Source organism: Lemur catta, chromosome 20 (genome assembly GCF_020740605.2).
Source record: "Lemur catta isolate mLemCat1 chromosome 20, mLemCat1.pri, whole genome shotgun sequence".
Lineage (NCBI taxonomy): Eukaryota > Metazoa > Chordata > Mammalia > Primates > Lemuridae > Lemur > Lemur catta.
In genome coordinates, this window is record NC_059147.1 from 27,194,073 (window position 1) to 27,212,400 (window position 18,328).

Here is an 18,328-nt window from a genome sequence, read left to right on the forward strand (position 1 = left end):
TGCTGCTGAGAATCTTATGCAGAGCCCTACCCCTCCAAAAAAGCCCAATGCTTTAATGCTTGCCAAATAGGAGGTAATTAAGGAGGGTCTATTGAACTGAATTAGAGAAAGCAGACGGAGAAGACTAAACTTCAATATCCATTCACTCATGCATTCACATACCAAATATGTATTCCCATAATGTCTGTCTTTCCTTAAATTTATCGGAACAAAGACTTTAAAAGGAAGAGTACATATAGCAGCCAACGGAGAACGAAAAGTGAGAAGAGGCTGATAAGAATCAGAATGTGAAAGACAAGGGAAAGAGTCATACAATTTTTAGCAATCCAGAGAAGGAAAAGAAAAGATTACGTATTTGTTATAGAGGTTTTAACTTTAACATAAAGAATACAAAGCATAAACCACTTAATGTATTTGAAGAAACAGTGCTCTGACATATTTTGACAAGTGTCACTAAAGGTACAATAGATCTCTAACAACCTACTCTTAGTAACCCTCTGTATAACAACTCTCTATTAACTAGAACATCTATTTCACTTTCTGAAAAGGGAAAGATGTTTTGCCTCCAGCTTGCCTCCTAGGAAGGTCAGATTGGCCTCTTGTTTACACAAGTCTAATTATCTCTGTCCTGGAGGGACAGAGGGACCCATTCCCCTTATGCTTTCCTCTCTATCCTGGAGTGTGATTCCACCTGGAGCGCCACTTCCACAAATGGCCTAGGCTAAGTATAAATTGTGTACGTGAGCACCGCTGGTAATGAATGGCTCCTGCAGATGATGTATATCTTTCTCCTTTTTCTTCTTACAAATAAGTATTACTCTTTCTTTTACAAATGCCAAGGCTGGAGACCAGAAAGCCAGTGAGTTGTAGAGCCCGGTTGCCTCCTTTTGTGTAGCTCTGCACCTTGTAACACACTCCTACACTTTCACACTCAGAATGCAAAGATAGCTTCCTTGCCTGTCTCCTCCACTGTACCCTTAGTACTTGAAATGCTGTTTCATATGCAGTAGGTGCTCGCTAAACACTTGGGGAGTGACAGACTCGCTCCTTGTCAGTTACTTAGCCGCGGTGCTCCCAATGGAGCCCAGGATTTATTTATTTATTTATTTATTTTGTGCCACCTGCTCTCTTAGGTCCATGAAAGGGAGATGAAATTCACTGCCTGCATTAGTGCAAATACATTTTTTGGAAAACACAAGAAGAAAGAATACAATAACTAATATCAGTGATTATAAGCAGGAGAGAAAAGGAGGCACGAGTGTTGTGCCTATTGCTGATGACGTGTCTTGCATAGACACGGATCTGATGAAATGGGGATCACGCGGCAGCATTGTCTGAGAAGAGGCACGAGGGGGAGAGGAGGAGGAAAGTTCCATTTTGAGAGAGAATGTGAAGGAAAAGAGGGAAGTCACTGCACTGGGAAGAAAGAGAGCCTGCACCCCCAAAGAAGAACGCAGGAGGATTTCAAACACAGAACTCGTGGAATGCAACGAAAGGGTCAAGGAGGGTATGGGCTTGAAAGGCACAAAAGGAATGGTGAGGAGGTTATCCAGGGTTCGTTGTGAGATCCGTGCCCTTTGAATTTTGTGAAAGAATCGAGTTGTCAGAATTTTCATAGCATGTAACTCCTCTTAGTACTTGAGTACCTTTCTCTTTTGTGTATCTCAATGTGTTAGAAACCCCTTTGGCTGGCAAAGAAAAACTCAATAGAGTGGTAGGAAGCCCTAGGGGAAAATACTCACAGACATACACACACACACACTAGGTCAGTTTGGTTCCTGATTCTTACTTTGAGGGGGATTTGGGCAAGTCATCAGCATGTTCGAATGTTTGATGTCCATTTGTGGCAGCTGCCACATTTAAAGAAAGACCCTCCCTTCCTGGCCAAAGCCCTCTCATTGGAGTAGCTGTTCTCTTCTGTCCTGTGTTAAGCAATGGAAACAAATCGTTGCCCTACTTCTCTGTAGCCCTGCACGTTACAGAAATAATGTGGTCTTAGTGGTTGTAGTAGTGGTAGTAGTTGTCATTGTCATAGAACTGATCAGCTATTTACTTTTTTATTATTGATGAAATATTTTGCATGCATTATCTTCTTTAATGATCATCTTTAATAAAAGAAAACTACGGAGTAAGTACTGTCATTATGTAGCAGAAGAGAAATCAGAGACTGGGAGACATTAAGGAAATTTCCCCAGTTACTTACAACACCTGGAAGTGAAAAAGCCAGAAATCAAACCCAGTGTGCAGTATCAAATCTGGGCTCTTAAAACACCATGTACTGCTACTCGTCCGTCTTGGCAGGCTGTGATCTACATAGCGTGGCATCTCTGATTGATATCTAGGAGAAGAGAGTTCCTTTGAAGCACAAGAAGAGTTAAGAATTAGGACCACTTTAACATTTGGGGATGATGTCAATTCAATTAAAATTTGCTTTGAGTATCTCTTCTACTCTGTGAATGATGTTAGGTGCTATTTCATATATTCTCAGGTGGGGGTTTCTGTGTTCATTTTATAGATGAGGAGACCGAGGTTCTAAGAGTTGAAAATAGTCACTTAAATTTATTGAGACTCAGATCTGAATCTTGGCTTCATTTCTTAGTAGGCAACTCCAGAGCCCATGCTCCATCCACTCTACAACCTTGCTGTTCTCATCCGCTTCAGTTCTGAATCACTGGGCAAAAGCATCCAATATTTTAACGACTTTCACTTTGCTTTTTTAAAACTGCCCGTATTTATTATGCATATAATTAGTTATTGGAATCATGACTTAAGGAAAGAATAGTGCCATCATGTTTTTCACAGAAATAATTCCACTTGATTGAGCCGTCCCTGGAAGTGTTTTCATTTAGGGGAAAAGAAATTTCACCTTAATTCTGAAAAGGAATAATTACAAATTTTTCAGTATAACTCAAAATTGGCAATTTAGGTAGCACCAGTCATTGACTAGCCATATGTTGATACCAGAAACAGTGGCCTGTGAAGAATTACTTCTCCGGGAATCCAAGAGCTAAAGAAGCAGCAGTCCATTCACTAAAGTCACTATGCATGTTGAGTACAAAAAATATAGAGATGGGGTATGATAGTTAATTCCTTGCAAGGATTTCATGTTATTATGATATTCTGTATTTGTATGCATATGGATATGGATATGGGTATAGACATGGCTGTGATCTACACAGTGGGGTAATTAAGAAGCTATAGTTTTGTTAGCTTAAAGATATATTGCATTATAAAGCAACAAATCCAAACGTAAGAAAGCAATTTTTACACATTGAGATACTTGAATGATCCTCAGCAATCTGATTTAAAGCTTTTAAGCCTACTGTTCTCTAGCAATAATTTTCAAACACAAATTGGGAAGGGCGTGTAGAGGTTCATATATAAAACCTATACCAAAGAAGCCATGTCTGTCAAACAGACTCATATTAAGATGCTGGGATAGCATAGGAGGAAATTGTTTGACAAATTGAGCTATCTTTTTGTGTATTGCCTTCCAAATTTTTATATGCACAATATAACAGAGTATTCATGGCATACATTATTTTAAAAGAATGTTGTAAAATTGTTATAAGTCTTTTATGTTGCTACAGAATCTTTATAACATAATTTTAACGCCTGCTTATTATTACATGCCTTTGATCTCTAATTACCTACTAATTTAATATTTCTCTATTGTTATTTGCATTGCCTTCATTAAAAAATATCATAAAGAAAACTGAACAGCTAAACCTAATACTTTGAGTGATCAGGAAAAGGCAAAATTTATGATTTCTTTATAATAAGTTATTTGTTTAAAAAACACTATCAAAGTGTACATAAATAAGCTATTGATTCCTGATTCATTTGACCAATTATATTTTCACCTAGGTTGTTATATTTTTAAAAGGTGCCAGAAATATATGAGATACAGTTTCTCCAAAGCCAGGACATTCTATCTATATGCACGTGTTCTTGTGTGTCTCTCTCTTTACTTCTCTGTCTCTATTATGTCTCACTTACCTATCTAATTCATAAATTATTAGTCACAAAGAAAGGGAAGTGCAGTTTTGTTTGAGCCCCGAAGAGGCTGAAACATATTCTAATGTATTTGTGTAAGTGTTACACTTTCTCCTTTGTGGTATATGTGTGCAGATTTGGCATTGTGAGGTTATTATTTGGTGTAAGGTATGCATGTGTTGAAGCATCTCTGGTTATATATCCTTCATCCTTCATAACTGGTAGCATGTAGTACAAACCACATAGCCGACAGTAAGTATGGGTGCTGTATGTGACCCCTCTCAAAATAATTTGTCTCTGGTGAATTTGTACCACTTAACCACATAAATGAAAGAGGCTTTTTCACAGATAGTAAGCTGATAATTGTACAATGAATTAGAAAGGGTTTTTGGGGATAACAAAGCTAGTGGTTTCATCAGCAGGATAATGTGTTCAACAAGTCTTATTCAAAAGAGGAGTCTAGCACAGCATTTTATATAAACTGAAATCTTTGAACAGCACAATCTGGGAGACCCATGAAGAATGAATTACAGTAATCAGCCTTCAAAATGACAAAAGAGTTAATCAGCATCTCCTTGCCTTTCTCATGAAGCCTCTCAATCTGGTGATATCACAGAAATTATAAAAAGAAATCTTCGTGACAGATACAAAATGCTTCTCAAATGATAATGCGAAAGACAATGGAAAGGAAAAAACCACACAGACGCACATACACACACACACACACACACACACACACACACACACACAAGTTTTAGATTTTTGAGACGACTGAAACTGGAATCTAATCAGAAGTACTCCCTGGATGATGAGATTTGGGAGCAGCTGTTGCGTACCAAAGAAGAATGGAGGCCAGTCTAGGATTTAAATTCTTAAACTTTCAAACCAGAGAAATCTGCATTTGATTCAATAAGGCGGAGATAAAACCATGTCTTTTGCATACAGGAGAATCAGACATGTCAGACTATTCACAGTGAGGTGAGGCATGTGGGTTTCAGAGCAAGATGATCACCCTTTTCTTCTTAATCTTCCTACCAAGGTTCACCCCCAATCTACCTCCACTCGCTCATGCTGGGTTCAAATCTCCATTGAATTAAATTCATGGAGAATAAAGTGTTCTCATTAACTGAATTTTCTGATTAGCTTAGATTTTCAAAAAGGAGTTCCAGGGAACCTCTTCTAAAATACAATTGTTTGTACTCCCTGCTCCGAATCTACTGCACGGTTAATGCTAAAGAGAGTCCAGCTCATCCTCCTCAACACCAGTTGTGCTTTTCCTATCTCAAAATTACAAAATGTTAGAGCCCCTCCTTTTGAAAGAATTTTTTTTCCCCCAAGGATATTCTGTGGTTTATGCATGGCTATATAGTTACAAGAGGGTCTAAATCTAAACTCTAGAACGATTGATTACTGAGTTGGAAATTTTCTAACATCAAAGGCAAATGTTGTCATAAGATCATTTTATCCACTTCAAAGTCTTATACTGGAATTTCCATGGTTTAAAATAAATGTTCTAAGTTGCTTTTCTTTATTGTTTATTAAATACCCACGTCAGAAATTTTGCTAACTGCCTCAAACAACAACAGTTTGTCATACTGCTTGTGCTAAACTTGAAAACCCTGATTTGTTGCCAAGTTGGTGTAATGGAACCTTAAACATGGCAAGCCCCTGAACTTGTTGCTGGACAATGAGAATGTGTGACAGTAAGCATGCAAGGGACAGGAACACTATTGTTGCTTGACCACTACTGTGAAAAAAGAGGGATGCAATTCATATCTTGGGCAATAGGAATTTACTAAAATTAGCACAATCAAAAGGTATTTCCAATTAGTTTATTTTGGCAAAAAGAAGGGATTGGGAATCTCCTATCTTGCCTTTTTAAAACCAAAGTTGAAAATGGGTAAGAAATGCCATTTAATTGAGGATTTAAGTTACTTTTTAGTATTCATAGGTCCAAATTTTTGTCTTCTAGAATCTGAGCAGGAAAACAACCTGCCCTAATTACTACATTTTCTGCTCCATACTTTGTGGAATTTAATACCAAACAGTGATTTTAAAAATAGGGAAGTTCTCTCTTTTCTCCATAAAAGAAATGCCTTAAAGCTACTAAGCTTGGGAGCCAAAACAAGGGGGAAAAAGTAGAAGGGAATTTTAAGACTATTTTAATTTTCTCTTTTAGGAGTTTGCCAATATCTTGAAATATCTGTGGAGGTGAAATGATCTGCCTCTTGAATAGGAATAAAAAAGTTAAGCAACATGTATAGATAAGCCCCAATACAAAGAATAAAATAGGAGGATCAAGGGAACCTGCAGTTTCACCTATCATGCCTTTATAGCCACAAGGCATCAGAAAGAGAGTTCCAGAAATTCTGCCTTGGATTTTCTAATGAGTTGCTGCTAGGTGTGGGGTTGAGAATATAAGCAGTGGGCTCTGGCGAAGCAAGAGCTGTTCATTATACAGTTTTAACTGAAGCTAATTAAGTGTGCTGCCTGCTCTAAAAAAGCCTTGGAGAGACTCCCTGCTTGCCTTAGAAATCAGAAAACCTACTCCCAATGTTGTAGGAGAAAAGAGGAAGTGTGAAGACTCCCACATGTGCAGCTTCCCAGCTGGGTCATCTTGAACAACTCACTTAACTGAGTAGGTATCATTCCTCATTTCACAGACAAGGAAACAATCTGACCTGCTTTCTCAAGCTTCTGGCCTCTGGGCCATGATGTGTTATTACATTGAAGTAATTTTTGAACTGTAGATGTCTGTTTAAGAATGACATACTGGCAACATGTTTGGCACGTGGACAAAGTACCAGTATCGTAACTGTATCTTTTAGGGTCCTGCCAGGAATGGGGTGATTGTGGAGAATTTAATGAAGGGACTGTTGGCAGAGGTGTGGCTGGGTTAGGAGAGACCATCAAGGGTTGATGAAGCACCCTGAGACTAGCAACAGAAGTGCCACTGTCACCCCTAGGCCTGAAGGAGTGAGTGGAAGGGGCAGCCGTAGGACACTAGATAAAGTTCTGCTATGACAATATCCCTAAATGATAACCCCAGAGTGGCCAAACACAGGATTATTTGTTTGGAACCTTACCCTACTCCATTCTCACAGTCTCCTAGGGTAATGTATATTGGTAGAGCATAACAAAAAGCTGGAAAGTGAGGGAGGTCAAAAAAGCAATCCATTAAGGCTACTCTTTCATACCAAGAATAAGTAGAGAGGGGTGGGCCGTGGATCTGGAAGGGCAATTGGAGAAGACTCTGCACTCCAATCACCATCCAGATAAGTATGAAATAAAGTCTGGCTGGGGAAGGTGAAGGGGTAAGGGAAATGGCAGGATTGGGTAATTACCATGTGCCAACAACTTTACATGAATTATCTAAGAGAATCTTCAATCTCTGCAGTGAGAAGCTGGTTATTATCTTCATTTGACAAGGTGGGTTATGGAGTCCTGATGTGTTTAATGATTTGATAATAGTCACAAAGCTAGTAAATTTAAGATAAGAAATTTGTGTGGCTTTCATTATGAGGGAGCATTTATTAGGAAAATCAAACTTCCGAATATCCAGTGACCATTGAACAACATGAGTTTTAACCTCCATTTATATGAAGGGTGTTTTTCAATAAAGATATTGGAAAAGTTTTTGGAGAGTTGCAACAATCTGGGAAAAAACTTGCAAAAGAATCATGTAGCCTAGAATATTGAAAGAATTAAGAAAAAGGAATGTCACGAATGCATTATATATGTATATATGTACTAATCTAGTTATATGTTAATTGACTATGTTATTGATAAGGCTTGTGGTCAGCCATAGGCTATTAGTAGTTAAGTTTTGGGAGAGTCAAAAGTTATACATGAATTTTTGGCTGCATGGGAAGTCAGTGCCCCTAAGCCCCCTGCTATTCGAGGATTAACTCTATATACATCTTAGATTGTATGAAGCTGTATACTTAAACCTTGGAGAGAATAAAGATGGTGCATTTATTGTCCTATTTGATAAGCATGCCCCTCCACTGTCATGCTTCCTTACTCATAAACACTAACCTAGGTGTGCTATTTTCAACTGAGTCAAAAGACTATTTTAATTCCAAGTGTCTGAGAGACATTACAGTTGTGTTTCGTTTTGTTTTAAGCTTCATTCTCACTACATATAAAAAAAAATGATGAGAATAATAACATACTGCTTTTCTTTGACTTGGAGGAAGTTTGTAGGACTTCCTCCACTCAAGTAAACTGAAAGGTCTCATGTATAGACCTCACCCCATCAACTTCCTTGAAAAAAAGTTGGTGCCTTCCTCGGGCAATTATTCGTATATTATTTTCCTCTGATTATGGGAAGCTCCTTTTCAAATTCCTAAGTCCAGTGGATGGATGTAGTTGGTGAAGACCTTAGAATGCAGTGGTATAAGCACATGTGTAAACGTTACGAGAGTAAAACAATTTTCTAATCTTTTCTGCTGAAAATTGGAGCCGTAATGAAAATATTCCAAGTTATGAAAATATATGCATAACAAAATAGCTATCTTGGCATCTCAGCATGCTAATATGATGAGGTTTTGTTATGGCTGTTTCTGTTTTTTGCTTATTTATTTATTTATTTATTTATCTATTCCCCCCTCAACAATGCCTCACATTGATCTAAATCTGAAAGGTTGCTATCTGGTTTTGTTTTGAACCATACAGGTATGATCTATGAGTTCTATTATGATGTGATCAAATCTTGAAACAAAGCATTGCATTGAAAGATATCATCATATAACCACAAATGTTTCCAAATAAGCAGAGTTATCCAGTTGAGTTCTTCCTGAATGGGAAGCCCTGATATAAAACTGATGTCAGAGTCTAATAAAGTATGTAAGAACTCATAGCTTTTCCCAGAGCCTGCTCACTGCCTGGGTGGATTAGATTTCCCTGGCTACTTTTATGCCTCACTTGCTACTCAGATGATTCAGAGACTTGAACTCCTCACAAACTTTTCACAGACAGATGATTTAATTAAAAGATATGAGTCCAACAAAAAAAAACGGGATTACAACTTCAGAAATGGCCAAGAGAATGGCTCATCTTCAATTTGAATTGAACATTTATGGTGCCCCTGGGGTTAGAAGTGAAGGGGGCAATTTATCTTTAATCTGGACAGTTTCCTTTCATCCATTCAATAGGTATCTCTGGGCTAGTCACAATAATTTTTAGTATGGACATTTATCAATATGGGGGGCATCTTATGAAATAGAGTTAAATAAAAATGCAGGAAATAACACTCATGGGCACATATCGTAGTAACATTCATCAGGTGTCTGGCAGGTGGGAGGGGGGCACAGGGGATCGGTATATTCACACCTAATGGGTGCGGTGTGCACCATCTGGGGGATGGACACGCTTGAAGCTCTGACTTGGGTGGGGAAAAAGCAATATATGTAACCTAAACATTTGTACCCCCATAATATAATGAATTTAAAAAAAGAAAAAAGAAAATATATTATCATCATAATAATATATCTGTTGTTTAAAATGGGAAAGATTGAAATAGCTGCAATATCCACCTATATGGAAATGCTTAAGCTACATTCATATAATAAAAAGTGATGCAGCTATAGCAAGCAATGAGGTGAACCTCTACGTATTGACAAGAAAGGTTCTCGGAAACATCTATTGTGTGGAGAAGAAAGTCTCAATAATACTTATATTACGATCATGCTTGTGGTTAAATGTTTAGATGTATATTTGTATGCATATACCTACAATGGCCTTGGATTTACGCACACCAAAATGTCAGCAATATTTATCTATAAAAATGTATGGAAGTAGGGAGAGGGCTAAATAATTTTCAAAATAACTTTAGAAGTATCTAAGCAAATTTTGATTCTTTAACAAGATATTAAGTTACTAATGAAATGGAGCCAAATAGACCCACATGAAACCCTGAACATATATCAGAAGAAAAAACATCAAGATTTTAGCAGTAATGATTTTATCATATTTCACGTGATTTTCTTTTACCCACTTTTTGCCATATCTTCCTATTCTTCTAAAATACTTGTTACTTTTACAAAAGAGAAGATGTGACTAAACAATTAAAATGTAAATGTAGTTGAGCAGTACCTTAGGATTTAGATGCTTGACTATGTTAATTCTGATTGGTGTTTTATTCATCTGAGTTGATTCTAATAATGCATTTATTTCTTTCATCTCTCTAATGTGTTTGTGAGCTTCAGAATAATTTATCTTTGACCTCAGAGCCTTCAAGCTGTTTGTGTATTTACTCCTCTTGTAGGGGAATTGGGGTGTGTGATAAATTGTAGAATTATTTCACTTCCAGGGTTTTCCTGGGTAGATGAGGCTGTGTTATGATTTATACTTTAATTTGATAGGGAAGGATATGGCATTCAGTGTACTTTCTAATGTATATTTTTGCAAGTTCTTTTTTATGCATTGTAAAATATATTTTTGCAAGTTATCTGTAAGCATTTATGACTACAGTCTTTCTCAGTGCTGATATCACAGACATACACCAGTTAAATGTCAAAGAACACAGAAAATTATCTGAGCGGGGACTTGATGTATGCACATGTGTATGTTTACATACATGTACATATGTGTGTGATTCATACATTCATTGCTGAATGAGCTCTCTGCCTGACAGTCATTCTTCCATTTTCCCCTTTCAGCTATTATAAAAACTGCCCTGCCCAACATGGACAGAGAGGCCAAGGAGGAGTACCTGGTCGTCATCCAAGCCAAAGATATGGGTGGACACTCTGGTGGCCTGTCTGGGACCACGACACTGACAGTGACCCTTACTGATGTTAATGACAATCCTCCAAAATTTGCACAGAGTAAGTGAATTTCCTACACTAGGTGAGAATTTAAATATGATGTTTTCGCTTGAATTTATATTATAATTTTCAGTGACCTTCTAAAAAACTGATAGCAACTGTTGAGTGCTTCTTATGTGCAAGGTGTGGCAATTCATGTGTGTGTGTGTGTGTGTGTGTGTGTGTGTGTGTGTGTGTAACAAACAACTATGTTGTCATAATCTTGCTACCAAATTTATCCCCACCCTACAGATTTCAAAGTTGAAAAAATTTCACAATATCAAGCATATAGTAGCAGACAGTTAGAATCAATGCAGCTGACTGAAAGATGTGTGTTCATTTCTCTTTTGCACAGTGTCCCCATTAAGGAGACTTGAAAGGATGATAAAAATGCAGCTCAGATATTGCTCTTATTAGTCTCATTTTTTTTGTGTAAAAGACACAATCTCTCTAGTGTCTGTGGGAAAGGCAAATATGCAGCCCCCTGGCTACAGCACATACGCTACTCCTTCGGGCAGCTGAGGGGACATCGGTAATCATTGACTCGACTCTTCCTGGCTAAGGCCACATTCTGCTTTAGAAACTTTTGCGCTGTCAGTGAATCAGGGAGACAATTGTTATTTGCCAACTTTCTTGTACGCTCACAGAAGACTTCTCTTTTGAGCATATCTCCAAGCAATTATGACAGAGACAAGAGTTGTTAAGTACAGCCTTTCTGACATGGGAACTTTTGCATTGAGATATGAAGGGTGAATAGGATGAGCTGGAACAAGGTGAAACCAAGGGAGGGAAAATGGATAGTGTAGTTAAAAAGGATGTTTGAAAGCCCTGTATCTACATGTTCATTTTTTTTTTTTTTGGACTCTACATATAAGTGAGATCAGACAGTATTTTTATTTCTCAGTCTGGCTTATTTCACTTAGCATAACGTCCTCTAGGTTCATCCATGTTGTTGCAAATGACAGGATCTCCTTTTTAAAGGCTGAATAATATTCCTCTGTGTGTGTGTGTGTGTGTGTGTGTGTGTGTGTGTGTGTGTGTACACACCATGACTTCTATGGCCATTCATCTGTCTGTCAATGGACACTTAGGTTGTTTTCATTTCTTGGCTAGTGTGAATAATGCTGTGAGGAACATGGGTGCAGACATATTTCCAAGATGATTTTATTTATCAAATGCAATTATTTTTGAAAAAGCCCTATGGAAGGATGGTGTATGGCCATGTATGGAAATGGAAAGAATTTCACTGCAGCTGGAGCACAAAGGGCCAGGGGGAAGTGTTACAACAGGAGGCTAGAGGGTTAGACTGGCAGGAATTAGCCGCATTTGGAATTTAGGGCATTTTGAGTGCCATGATCTTTATCCCAAGGTCACTGGGAAGCCATTAAAAGATCGTAAATTGTAGGTTGCATGATACTAGGGAAATTAGAAAAATAATAAATAAATCTGGCCTTCTTTCAGTGTCTTCTCTGCTTTGCAGCCAGTTAAAGGAGTGTTTGCAATCATTCATGTAGAAGGTGATGGTGACTTTGGCAAGCCAGGGTGGTTGCACTGGATGTGGAGAAAGGTGTACAGGTGTGATAAATATTTGAATTTATAATGACAGGGGTCTACAGATAGATTGCATTTTCAGATGAGGAAGGCAGGTTATCCTATTCCTGACATGAGAGATTTGATGCATACTGGTGCTGTTTGCTGGGATAAAAAATACCATAAGAAAACTGGTTTTTGTAGAGATAAAGGAGAGAGGGAATAAGGCGGGGGTGAGATAGATAGATAGAGAGAGAGAGAGAGAGAGAGGGAGCTTGAAAATGACATATTCGAGGTGCCTTTAAGAATTTATCTGCAGAAATTCCAAGGTAGAAAAAATAGAAGAGATGCATTTTCATTAAAAATTTCAGAATTTTTACCCCTAGCCTTTCACAAATCAGACAACAGGGCAACCCTTTTAAACAAAATTATTTAAATGGAAAATACCATTTCTCTTATCCTTTCCCCTACTCTTTTATTTCCTTTTCAGTTGCCATTACAGTTAATGCTGTAATGGGCTATGTTCTTCTCACAAAATTATTGTTTCAATTCAACAGAGGCAGATGAGTTTCAAGAGCAGTCCCTTTCTTAGAGGTAATAACTATTAGGTATGATCACACTGGTAGAGATGATTAGAAGGAGAATAGGAATGGATAAAAGAATGTTCCATTTGCTTGGTTCGCCAAGGCTCCCTGATGTAGGGCTGGCAGCAAGGTACGCCCCTTGCTGGCTTCTTTGCGTAATAAGCATACCTAAAGGGGTAATCTGAAACCTTATCTAGAATATACAGTTGGAAGGAAATGGAATCATTACACCAATCATGAGAGAATTGGGAGACTTGTGCTCCATATGATGACTTTCAGTGCCTACTTTACGACAAAAATATCTGGAAAAAGTTTTTCTCTAGCCCTACAACTTTATGATTCTAAGAGACATTTTATTGCATTCTTGAGTAAAGGGGTGTTAGTGCTAGAAGAAACCTTACCCATCATCTAAACTGATCCTGTTATATTGGATAAAAATGAGCCTTAGTTTATCTGAGGGACTCAGTGATTGAATTCAAACTAGAACTAGGTAATGTTCCCCAGATTTGAGTTTTCCTTTTGGGTTTATAGTTCCTTGAATGTTTCTTTTTCCCTTGTTACGGTTGCAAGGGGACTAAAGCTTCCTGGTTGTCTTGAGTTGGAATTTCCCAGACTCAGAGAAGACTTTGTAAGTAGTTTAACTTAAAGATGGTCCCTTAAAACACCAGTGGGGAAATGAGAGAGTTAGAAGGAGAGTCGAGAAATGTGCATTATCAAGCCAGCCACCACTGTGGGTGACTGGAACCTTAAAAAATTGGGGAGAGTCTGGACCATTGTAAAAAAAGAAAAGAAAAGAAATAAGAAAAGTTACCCTACCAGAGAAAGGAGGAGCCTAGGATTTTATGCACTAACTCCTGTGAGTCTTTGAGGGCTGCTTCCGCAGGGGCGTTCACTCCCTGGTAGCTCTGACCTGACATGCAGTGGACAAAATGGGTTCTGAAGGCTAGAAAAACCCTCAGGCAAATAAATTCAGGAGTTGGCAGTTAGATGTGGGGCAGGTGTGCACTACAGTGGTAATGGCCAGAGGTCATGGTTAGGGTACCAACTGCTTCCCTTACACCAGTGACAGTGAGTGACACCACTATAACAGCTAAAGAGATTTGATAAAAATGGGACCAATGCCACTAATTAGTCACATTTTACTGCCCCTGTAGGAGAATGAATATACACTGTAATTGTATTTTGCCTAGGGAGTTTTAAGGTAAGATTTTGGTCTTCAGAGCCATGAGGACTTTAGTAACAAGAGGAGTGTTTCATGTGTCTGAACAGCTTGCTGCAGGGCACAGCAGAAGGTTGGTAATTGGATTTTATCAAAAATAGTCTAAAAGTCTGTAAATATAAAGGTAAGTTCAAAAGTGACTTTCAGTGTGTTGCACATTGCGTCTTTCTGTGCTGAAATTAGCTTAGTGTTTTATGTTGGGCAATAATGAATATCCCCACGGGCAGTCAATGTGACCATACAACAAACTGGGAAGAACTTACGTGCAGGCTCACTAATATCCTGATATAACTGCTCCAAATATGTGCTTGGTAAACATATGGTAGAGTAAGTTCCATATCTCAGAAGAGTCTTGAAAAGAGATCATTCCTTCTCCTGGGGACTATTTATCTCTGACTCAGCTAAAAGAGTTTACATTGCACAAGGGAAAGGCTATTTCTGCCTTTTCCATCACTGTCTTGGTAGCATCTGTGGAACACCCAGAACAAAGGAGGTGCCCCATAGCGACTTGCTAAACGAATTAATGAATTGTTGGAACGTGTGCAGTGCTCATTGTTTCTCCTCTTTCATAAGGTCTGTATCACTTCTCAGTACCAGAAGATGTGGTTCTTGGCACTGCAATAGGAAGGGTGAAGGCCAACGATCAGGACATTGGTGAAAATGCACAGTCATCCTATGACATCATTGACGGAGACGGGACAGCACTGTTTGAAATCACTTCTGATGCCCAGGCCCAGGATGGCATTATAAGACTAAGGAAGGTAAGCTAAGGAAGATTTCATTCGTCTTCAAAATACCTTTGTGAAACTTGAGTTTTAAAGTTTGAGAGGGTTGGGTGGGCTTCTCGACAGAATCTCAGAGCAGGCAGACACTGGGCTTTTGGCTGGAAGACCGGGTGATGAGTAGAATCCTTGTGGCACCTCCCATGTCTTGGGCCCGTTTCCCATTTCAGCTAAAGTTCTTGTAAACAGTCACCGTGGTGGTGCCAGCCTCCCACCTCACCCAGTATTTCTCTCCCCATCCATGCTTTCAGTGCTTTTCCCTGAGCCACCAGAATTTGCTCAGTCCTTGCATAGGACACACCAGTTATGTGGGGGAGTCAGTGCCCTAAAGGTGACCCTCAACAAAGGGGGAGAAAAATTGGTGGCCAATCACTATTGTTGGAAAAGACATACTGTTTAGGGTTCACAAGAGGATTTTCAGTTGCCCACAGAGATGACAAGTTCAATGTTTTGTAGTCTTACCCTATATAACTATCTTCATTGTTTAAGCTCCTGCTTTCTGAAATACCTTTCCCAAATACATTGAAATTTCCCAAGACGAAGGCTGTGCTTTCAGGGAAACTCAAAGACAGGCAGAACATTTAGATTCAGTTATCCCAGCTGGCTCTGGTGCATGAAGGACAGGGCGGATCCTGACACCACTGGCTACTCCAGACTTTGTGTCAACAGTTCAAACAGTATGGAAAATGAAGCTAATCTCTGCCTTGCTTTTGCATCCTCACAACTAGTCCAATAATGCACAATTTGAGACGGCTTTTGTCAGCATCCAGTTTTTTATGGCAGATGTGAAAGATTCTGTACCACATTTTTTATTTGTATTTCTCATCATGAAATCTGCATTCATAAGATATGTGTAGGGCACAGTTCATTATTTTAGGAGCACCAAGCATTTGCAAGGAAAAAATACTCTTTTATCCTCATTGTGATTATTTTGTTCAGTATTGCTCTTCATAACTTTGTCATGAACTAGATCAGGCTCTTTTTTTTTTTTTTTTTTTTTGAGACAGAGTCTCACTCTGTTGCCTGGGCTAGAGTGAGTGCCGTGGCGTCAGCCTAGCTCACAGCAACCTCAAACTCCTGGGCTCAAGCAATCCTTCTGCCTCAGCCTCCTGAGTAGCTGGGACTACAGGCATGCGCCACCATGACCGGCTAATTTTTTCCATATGTATGTTTTAGTTGGCCAGATAATTTCTTTTTATTTTTAGTAGAGACGGGGTCTCGCTCTTGCTCAGGCTGGTCTCGAACTCCTGACCTCGAGCGATCCACCCGTCTCGGCCTCCCAGAGTGCTAGGATTACCGGGGTGAGCCACGACGCCCGGCCTTCAGGCTCATTTTTAAATAGATTTGCTTGTTCTTGAATAAGAAGGTTGACAGTGGGCCACAAAATTGGGAGCCAATAATTTTTCCCTCTTTCTGGATCAGAATTACATTGAAATGTTTCTAAAGTTTCCATCTGATTCTCTGTCATGTTGCACAGAGACCTATTTTCATTGACCCTGCTCTTAAAATCTCCCATTCAAGAGATAATAACAGTGGGAACCTGGAGTTTTCTGCATATACTTTTATAAAAAAGCATTAAAAGTCAACGTTGATAAAAATACAGCTGCATTTATTTTAACTCTGTTCAGCAGCACTGTGTTCATACCAGGATCCTGGTTTGAGTTTAGAATTAAGAGTTGCAAACTATTTAAAAACTCATGTTTGAAATAGAGTACAGTATAATTATACATGAGTCAATTATTGAATAACCCAGAGCCACATTTTCTCTGGCTAATGGTTCATAATGTCATTTTTATTGTTATTATTAACTCCTATCTTTTGTTGCCATAAGGTGCTTTTATAAACCGAAACAATTAGCCATTTGCTGTATTTTCATTCACTGTTATTCATAAGCTTAGAAGCATATACTATGCACCTTGATGGCAAGAAACACACATATTTCACTCTAGAGAACAATGTGTAAGGAGTTGTATTTCTACAATTTATGGACCCTCATTTTTGTCTGAGAAAATTCGAAGGGCACTAGAATGTGTTTGGATAACATTGTCTTTATGTTGAGCTAAGAATTAAACAGAACATACATAGTCTGTTATGCTTACCGATGTTTGTGACGAATTTTAAATTGCAAAATTGTTACAGCAAAGGTGATTGGTAAATTCTGAATATGCTTATGTTGAATCATCTATTCAGAGATACACGTGTCTAGTAATTCTAGAATAGACAGGGAAGTGAGTGTGTGCCTTGTTTACTAGAAAATGTTACCCCCAAACCCCACCAAGTCTCATTAGATCTAAATTCAAATATAAAAATTAACACAATATTTTCAAATAAGAACATATATTTAAGCTTGCACAGGAGTTTGCAAGAGTTCATTGACACCAGCTCATGTTCCAGCTTCTTATAATTTGAAAATATGCATTGCAGACTCAAAGTTCTGTTTCCTATGAGAAATTGTAATGCAGAAGTAAACTATCTCCTTGGACTTTGACAGACTTGCATCCTTGAAATCTGAATGATTGTGAGTCGCCAAGAATTGGACCATAAGGGTCTTGATGCAGATAGGCTTCTGGTTTATTTAAGGGGATTATGCTCTTTTTACCTAGCTTTATTTACCTGGGTCATTGACTAAAGTCTCTCAGACTTAATTTAGGTAATGAAGTATTACTATGTGAGAAATAGTGTCAGCATGCAATGAGGTAATTTCAAATTGCTTTTAAATGTTGGTGGGAGCACAAACATACTTAGTTATCTACTTATATTGCTCACACTCTTCTTTCTTCTGCATAGAAACACAAGTACGTCCCTGTGTACTTGCATACACTTTTCTTCATGTGCCCACCTGCTTCATCACACAGTACTACTCATTGTAGAGATCTTCTAAGAATGTCCTAAAAAATAATAAACCTCATTTTAGCCACATGATCAGTAGAGTTAGCAATGCTTTGGAAGTGAAATAAGAAAACACTCTTTGTTGGGATTAGTACTAAATTATGCTTCATATAATGTCTCCTTGGACTAAACAATGATTATTTCTGGTTCTTTATATTTCACACTCTGTTGCAGAAATGATGAAATATTCTTTCCAGATAGAGATGGCGTTCAATGCCGTCTTATCTCCTACCCGCAGAGGCCCGATTAACTGGCTGATTAGTATGCAGGTCCTGCTGTCACTAGTAAAATTTTATTATGACTCTGAAGTGAAATTTTGATGGCACAATTCATGACTGTGAATATTTTTGCGAATTCCGAGTGAAATGAGCAAAACAAAACAAAACAATAGAAGATTAGATTCACTGAGCTTGTATAATAAACAGATATCGATAAATGCCTTTAAAATTTACAGGTTGAATCTGGGGGACTGGAGAGTGATCCCATTAAAGGCTCACAAATGGGCTTAAATGCACATAA

General features: G+C 38.4%; 1 protein-coding gene across 1 annotated transcript in view; it reads left to right on the plus strand.

Moving 5' to 3' along the window:
- The window catches only part of CDH8 (cadherin 8), a 333,702-nt gene that overhangs the window by 170,813 nt on the left and 144,561 nt on the right, over nucleotides 1-18,328 (plus strand). Inside the window, exons 5-6 of the mRNA XM_045534039.1 lie at nucleotides 10,659-10,826; nucleotides 14,712-14,899. Coding sequence (XP_045389995.1) covers nucleotides 10,659-10,826; nucleotides 14,712-14,899 — 356 coding nt within the window. The remainder of the gene's footprint in view (nucleotides 1-10,658; nucleotides 10,827-14,711; nucleotides 14,900-18,328) is intronic.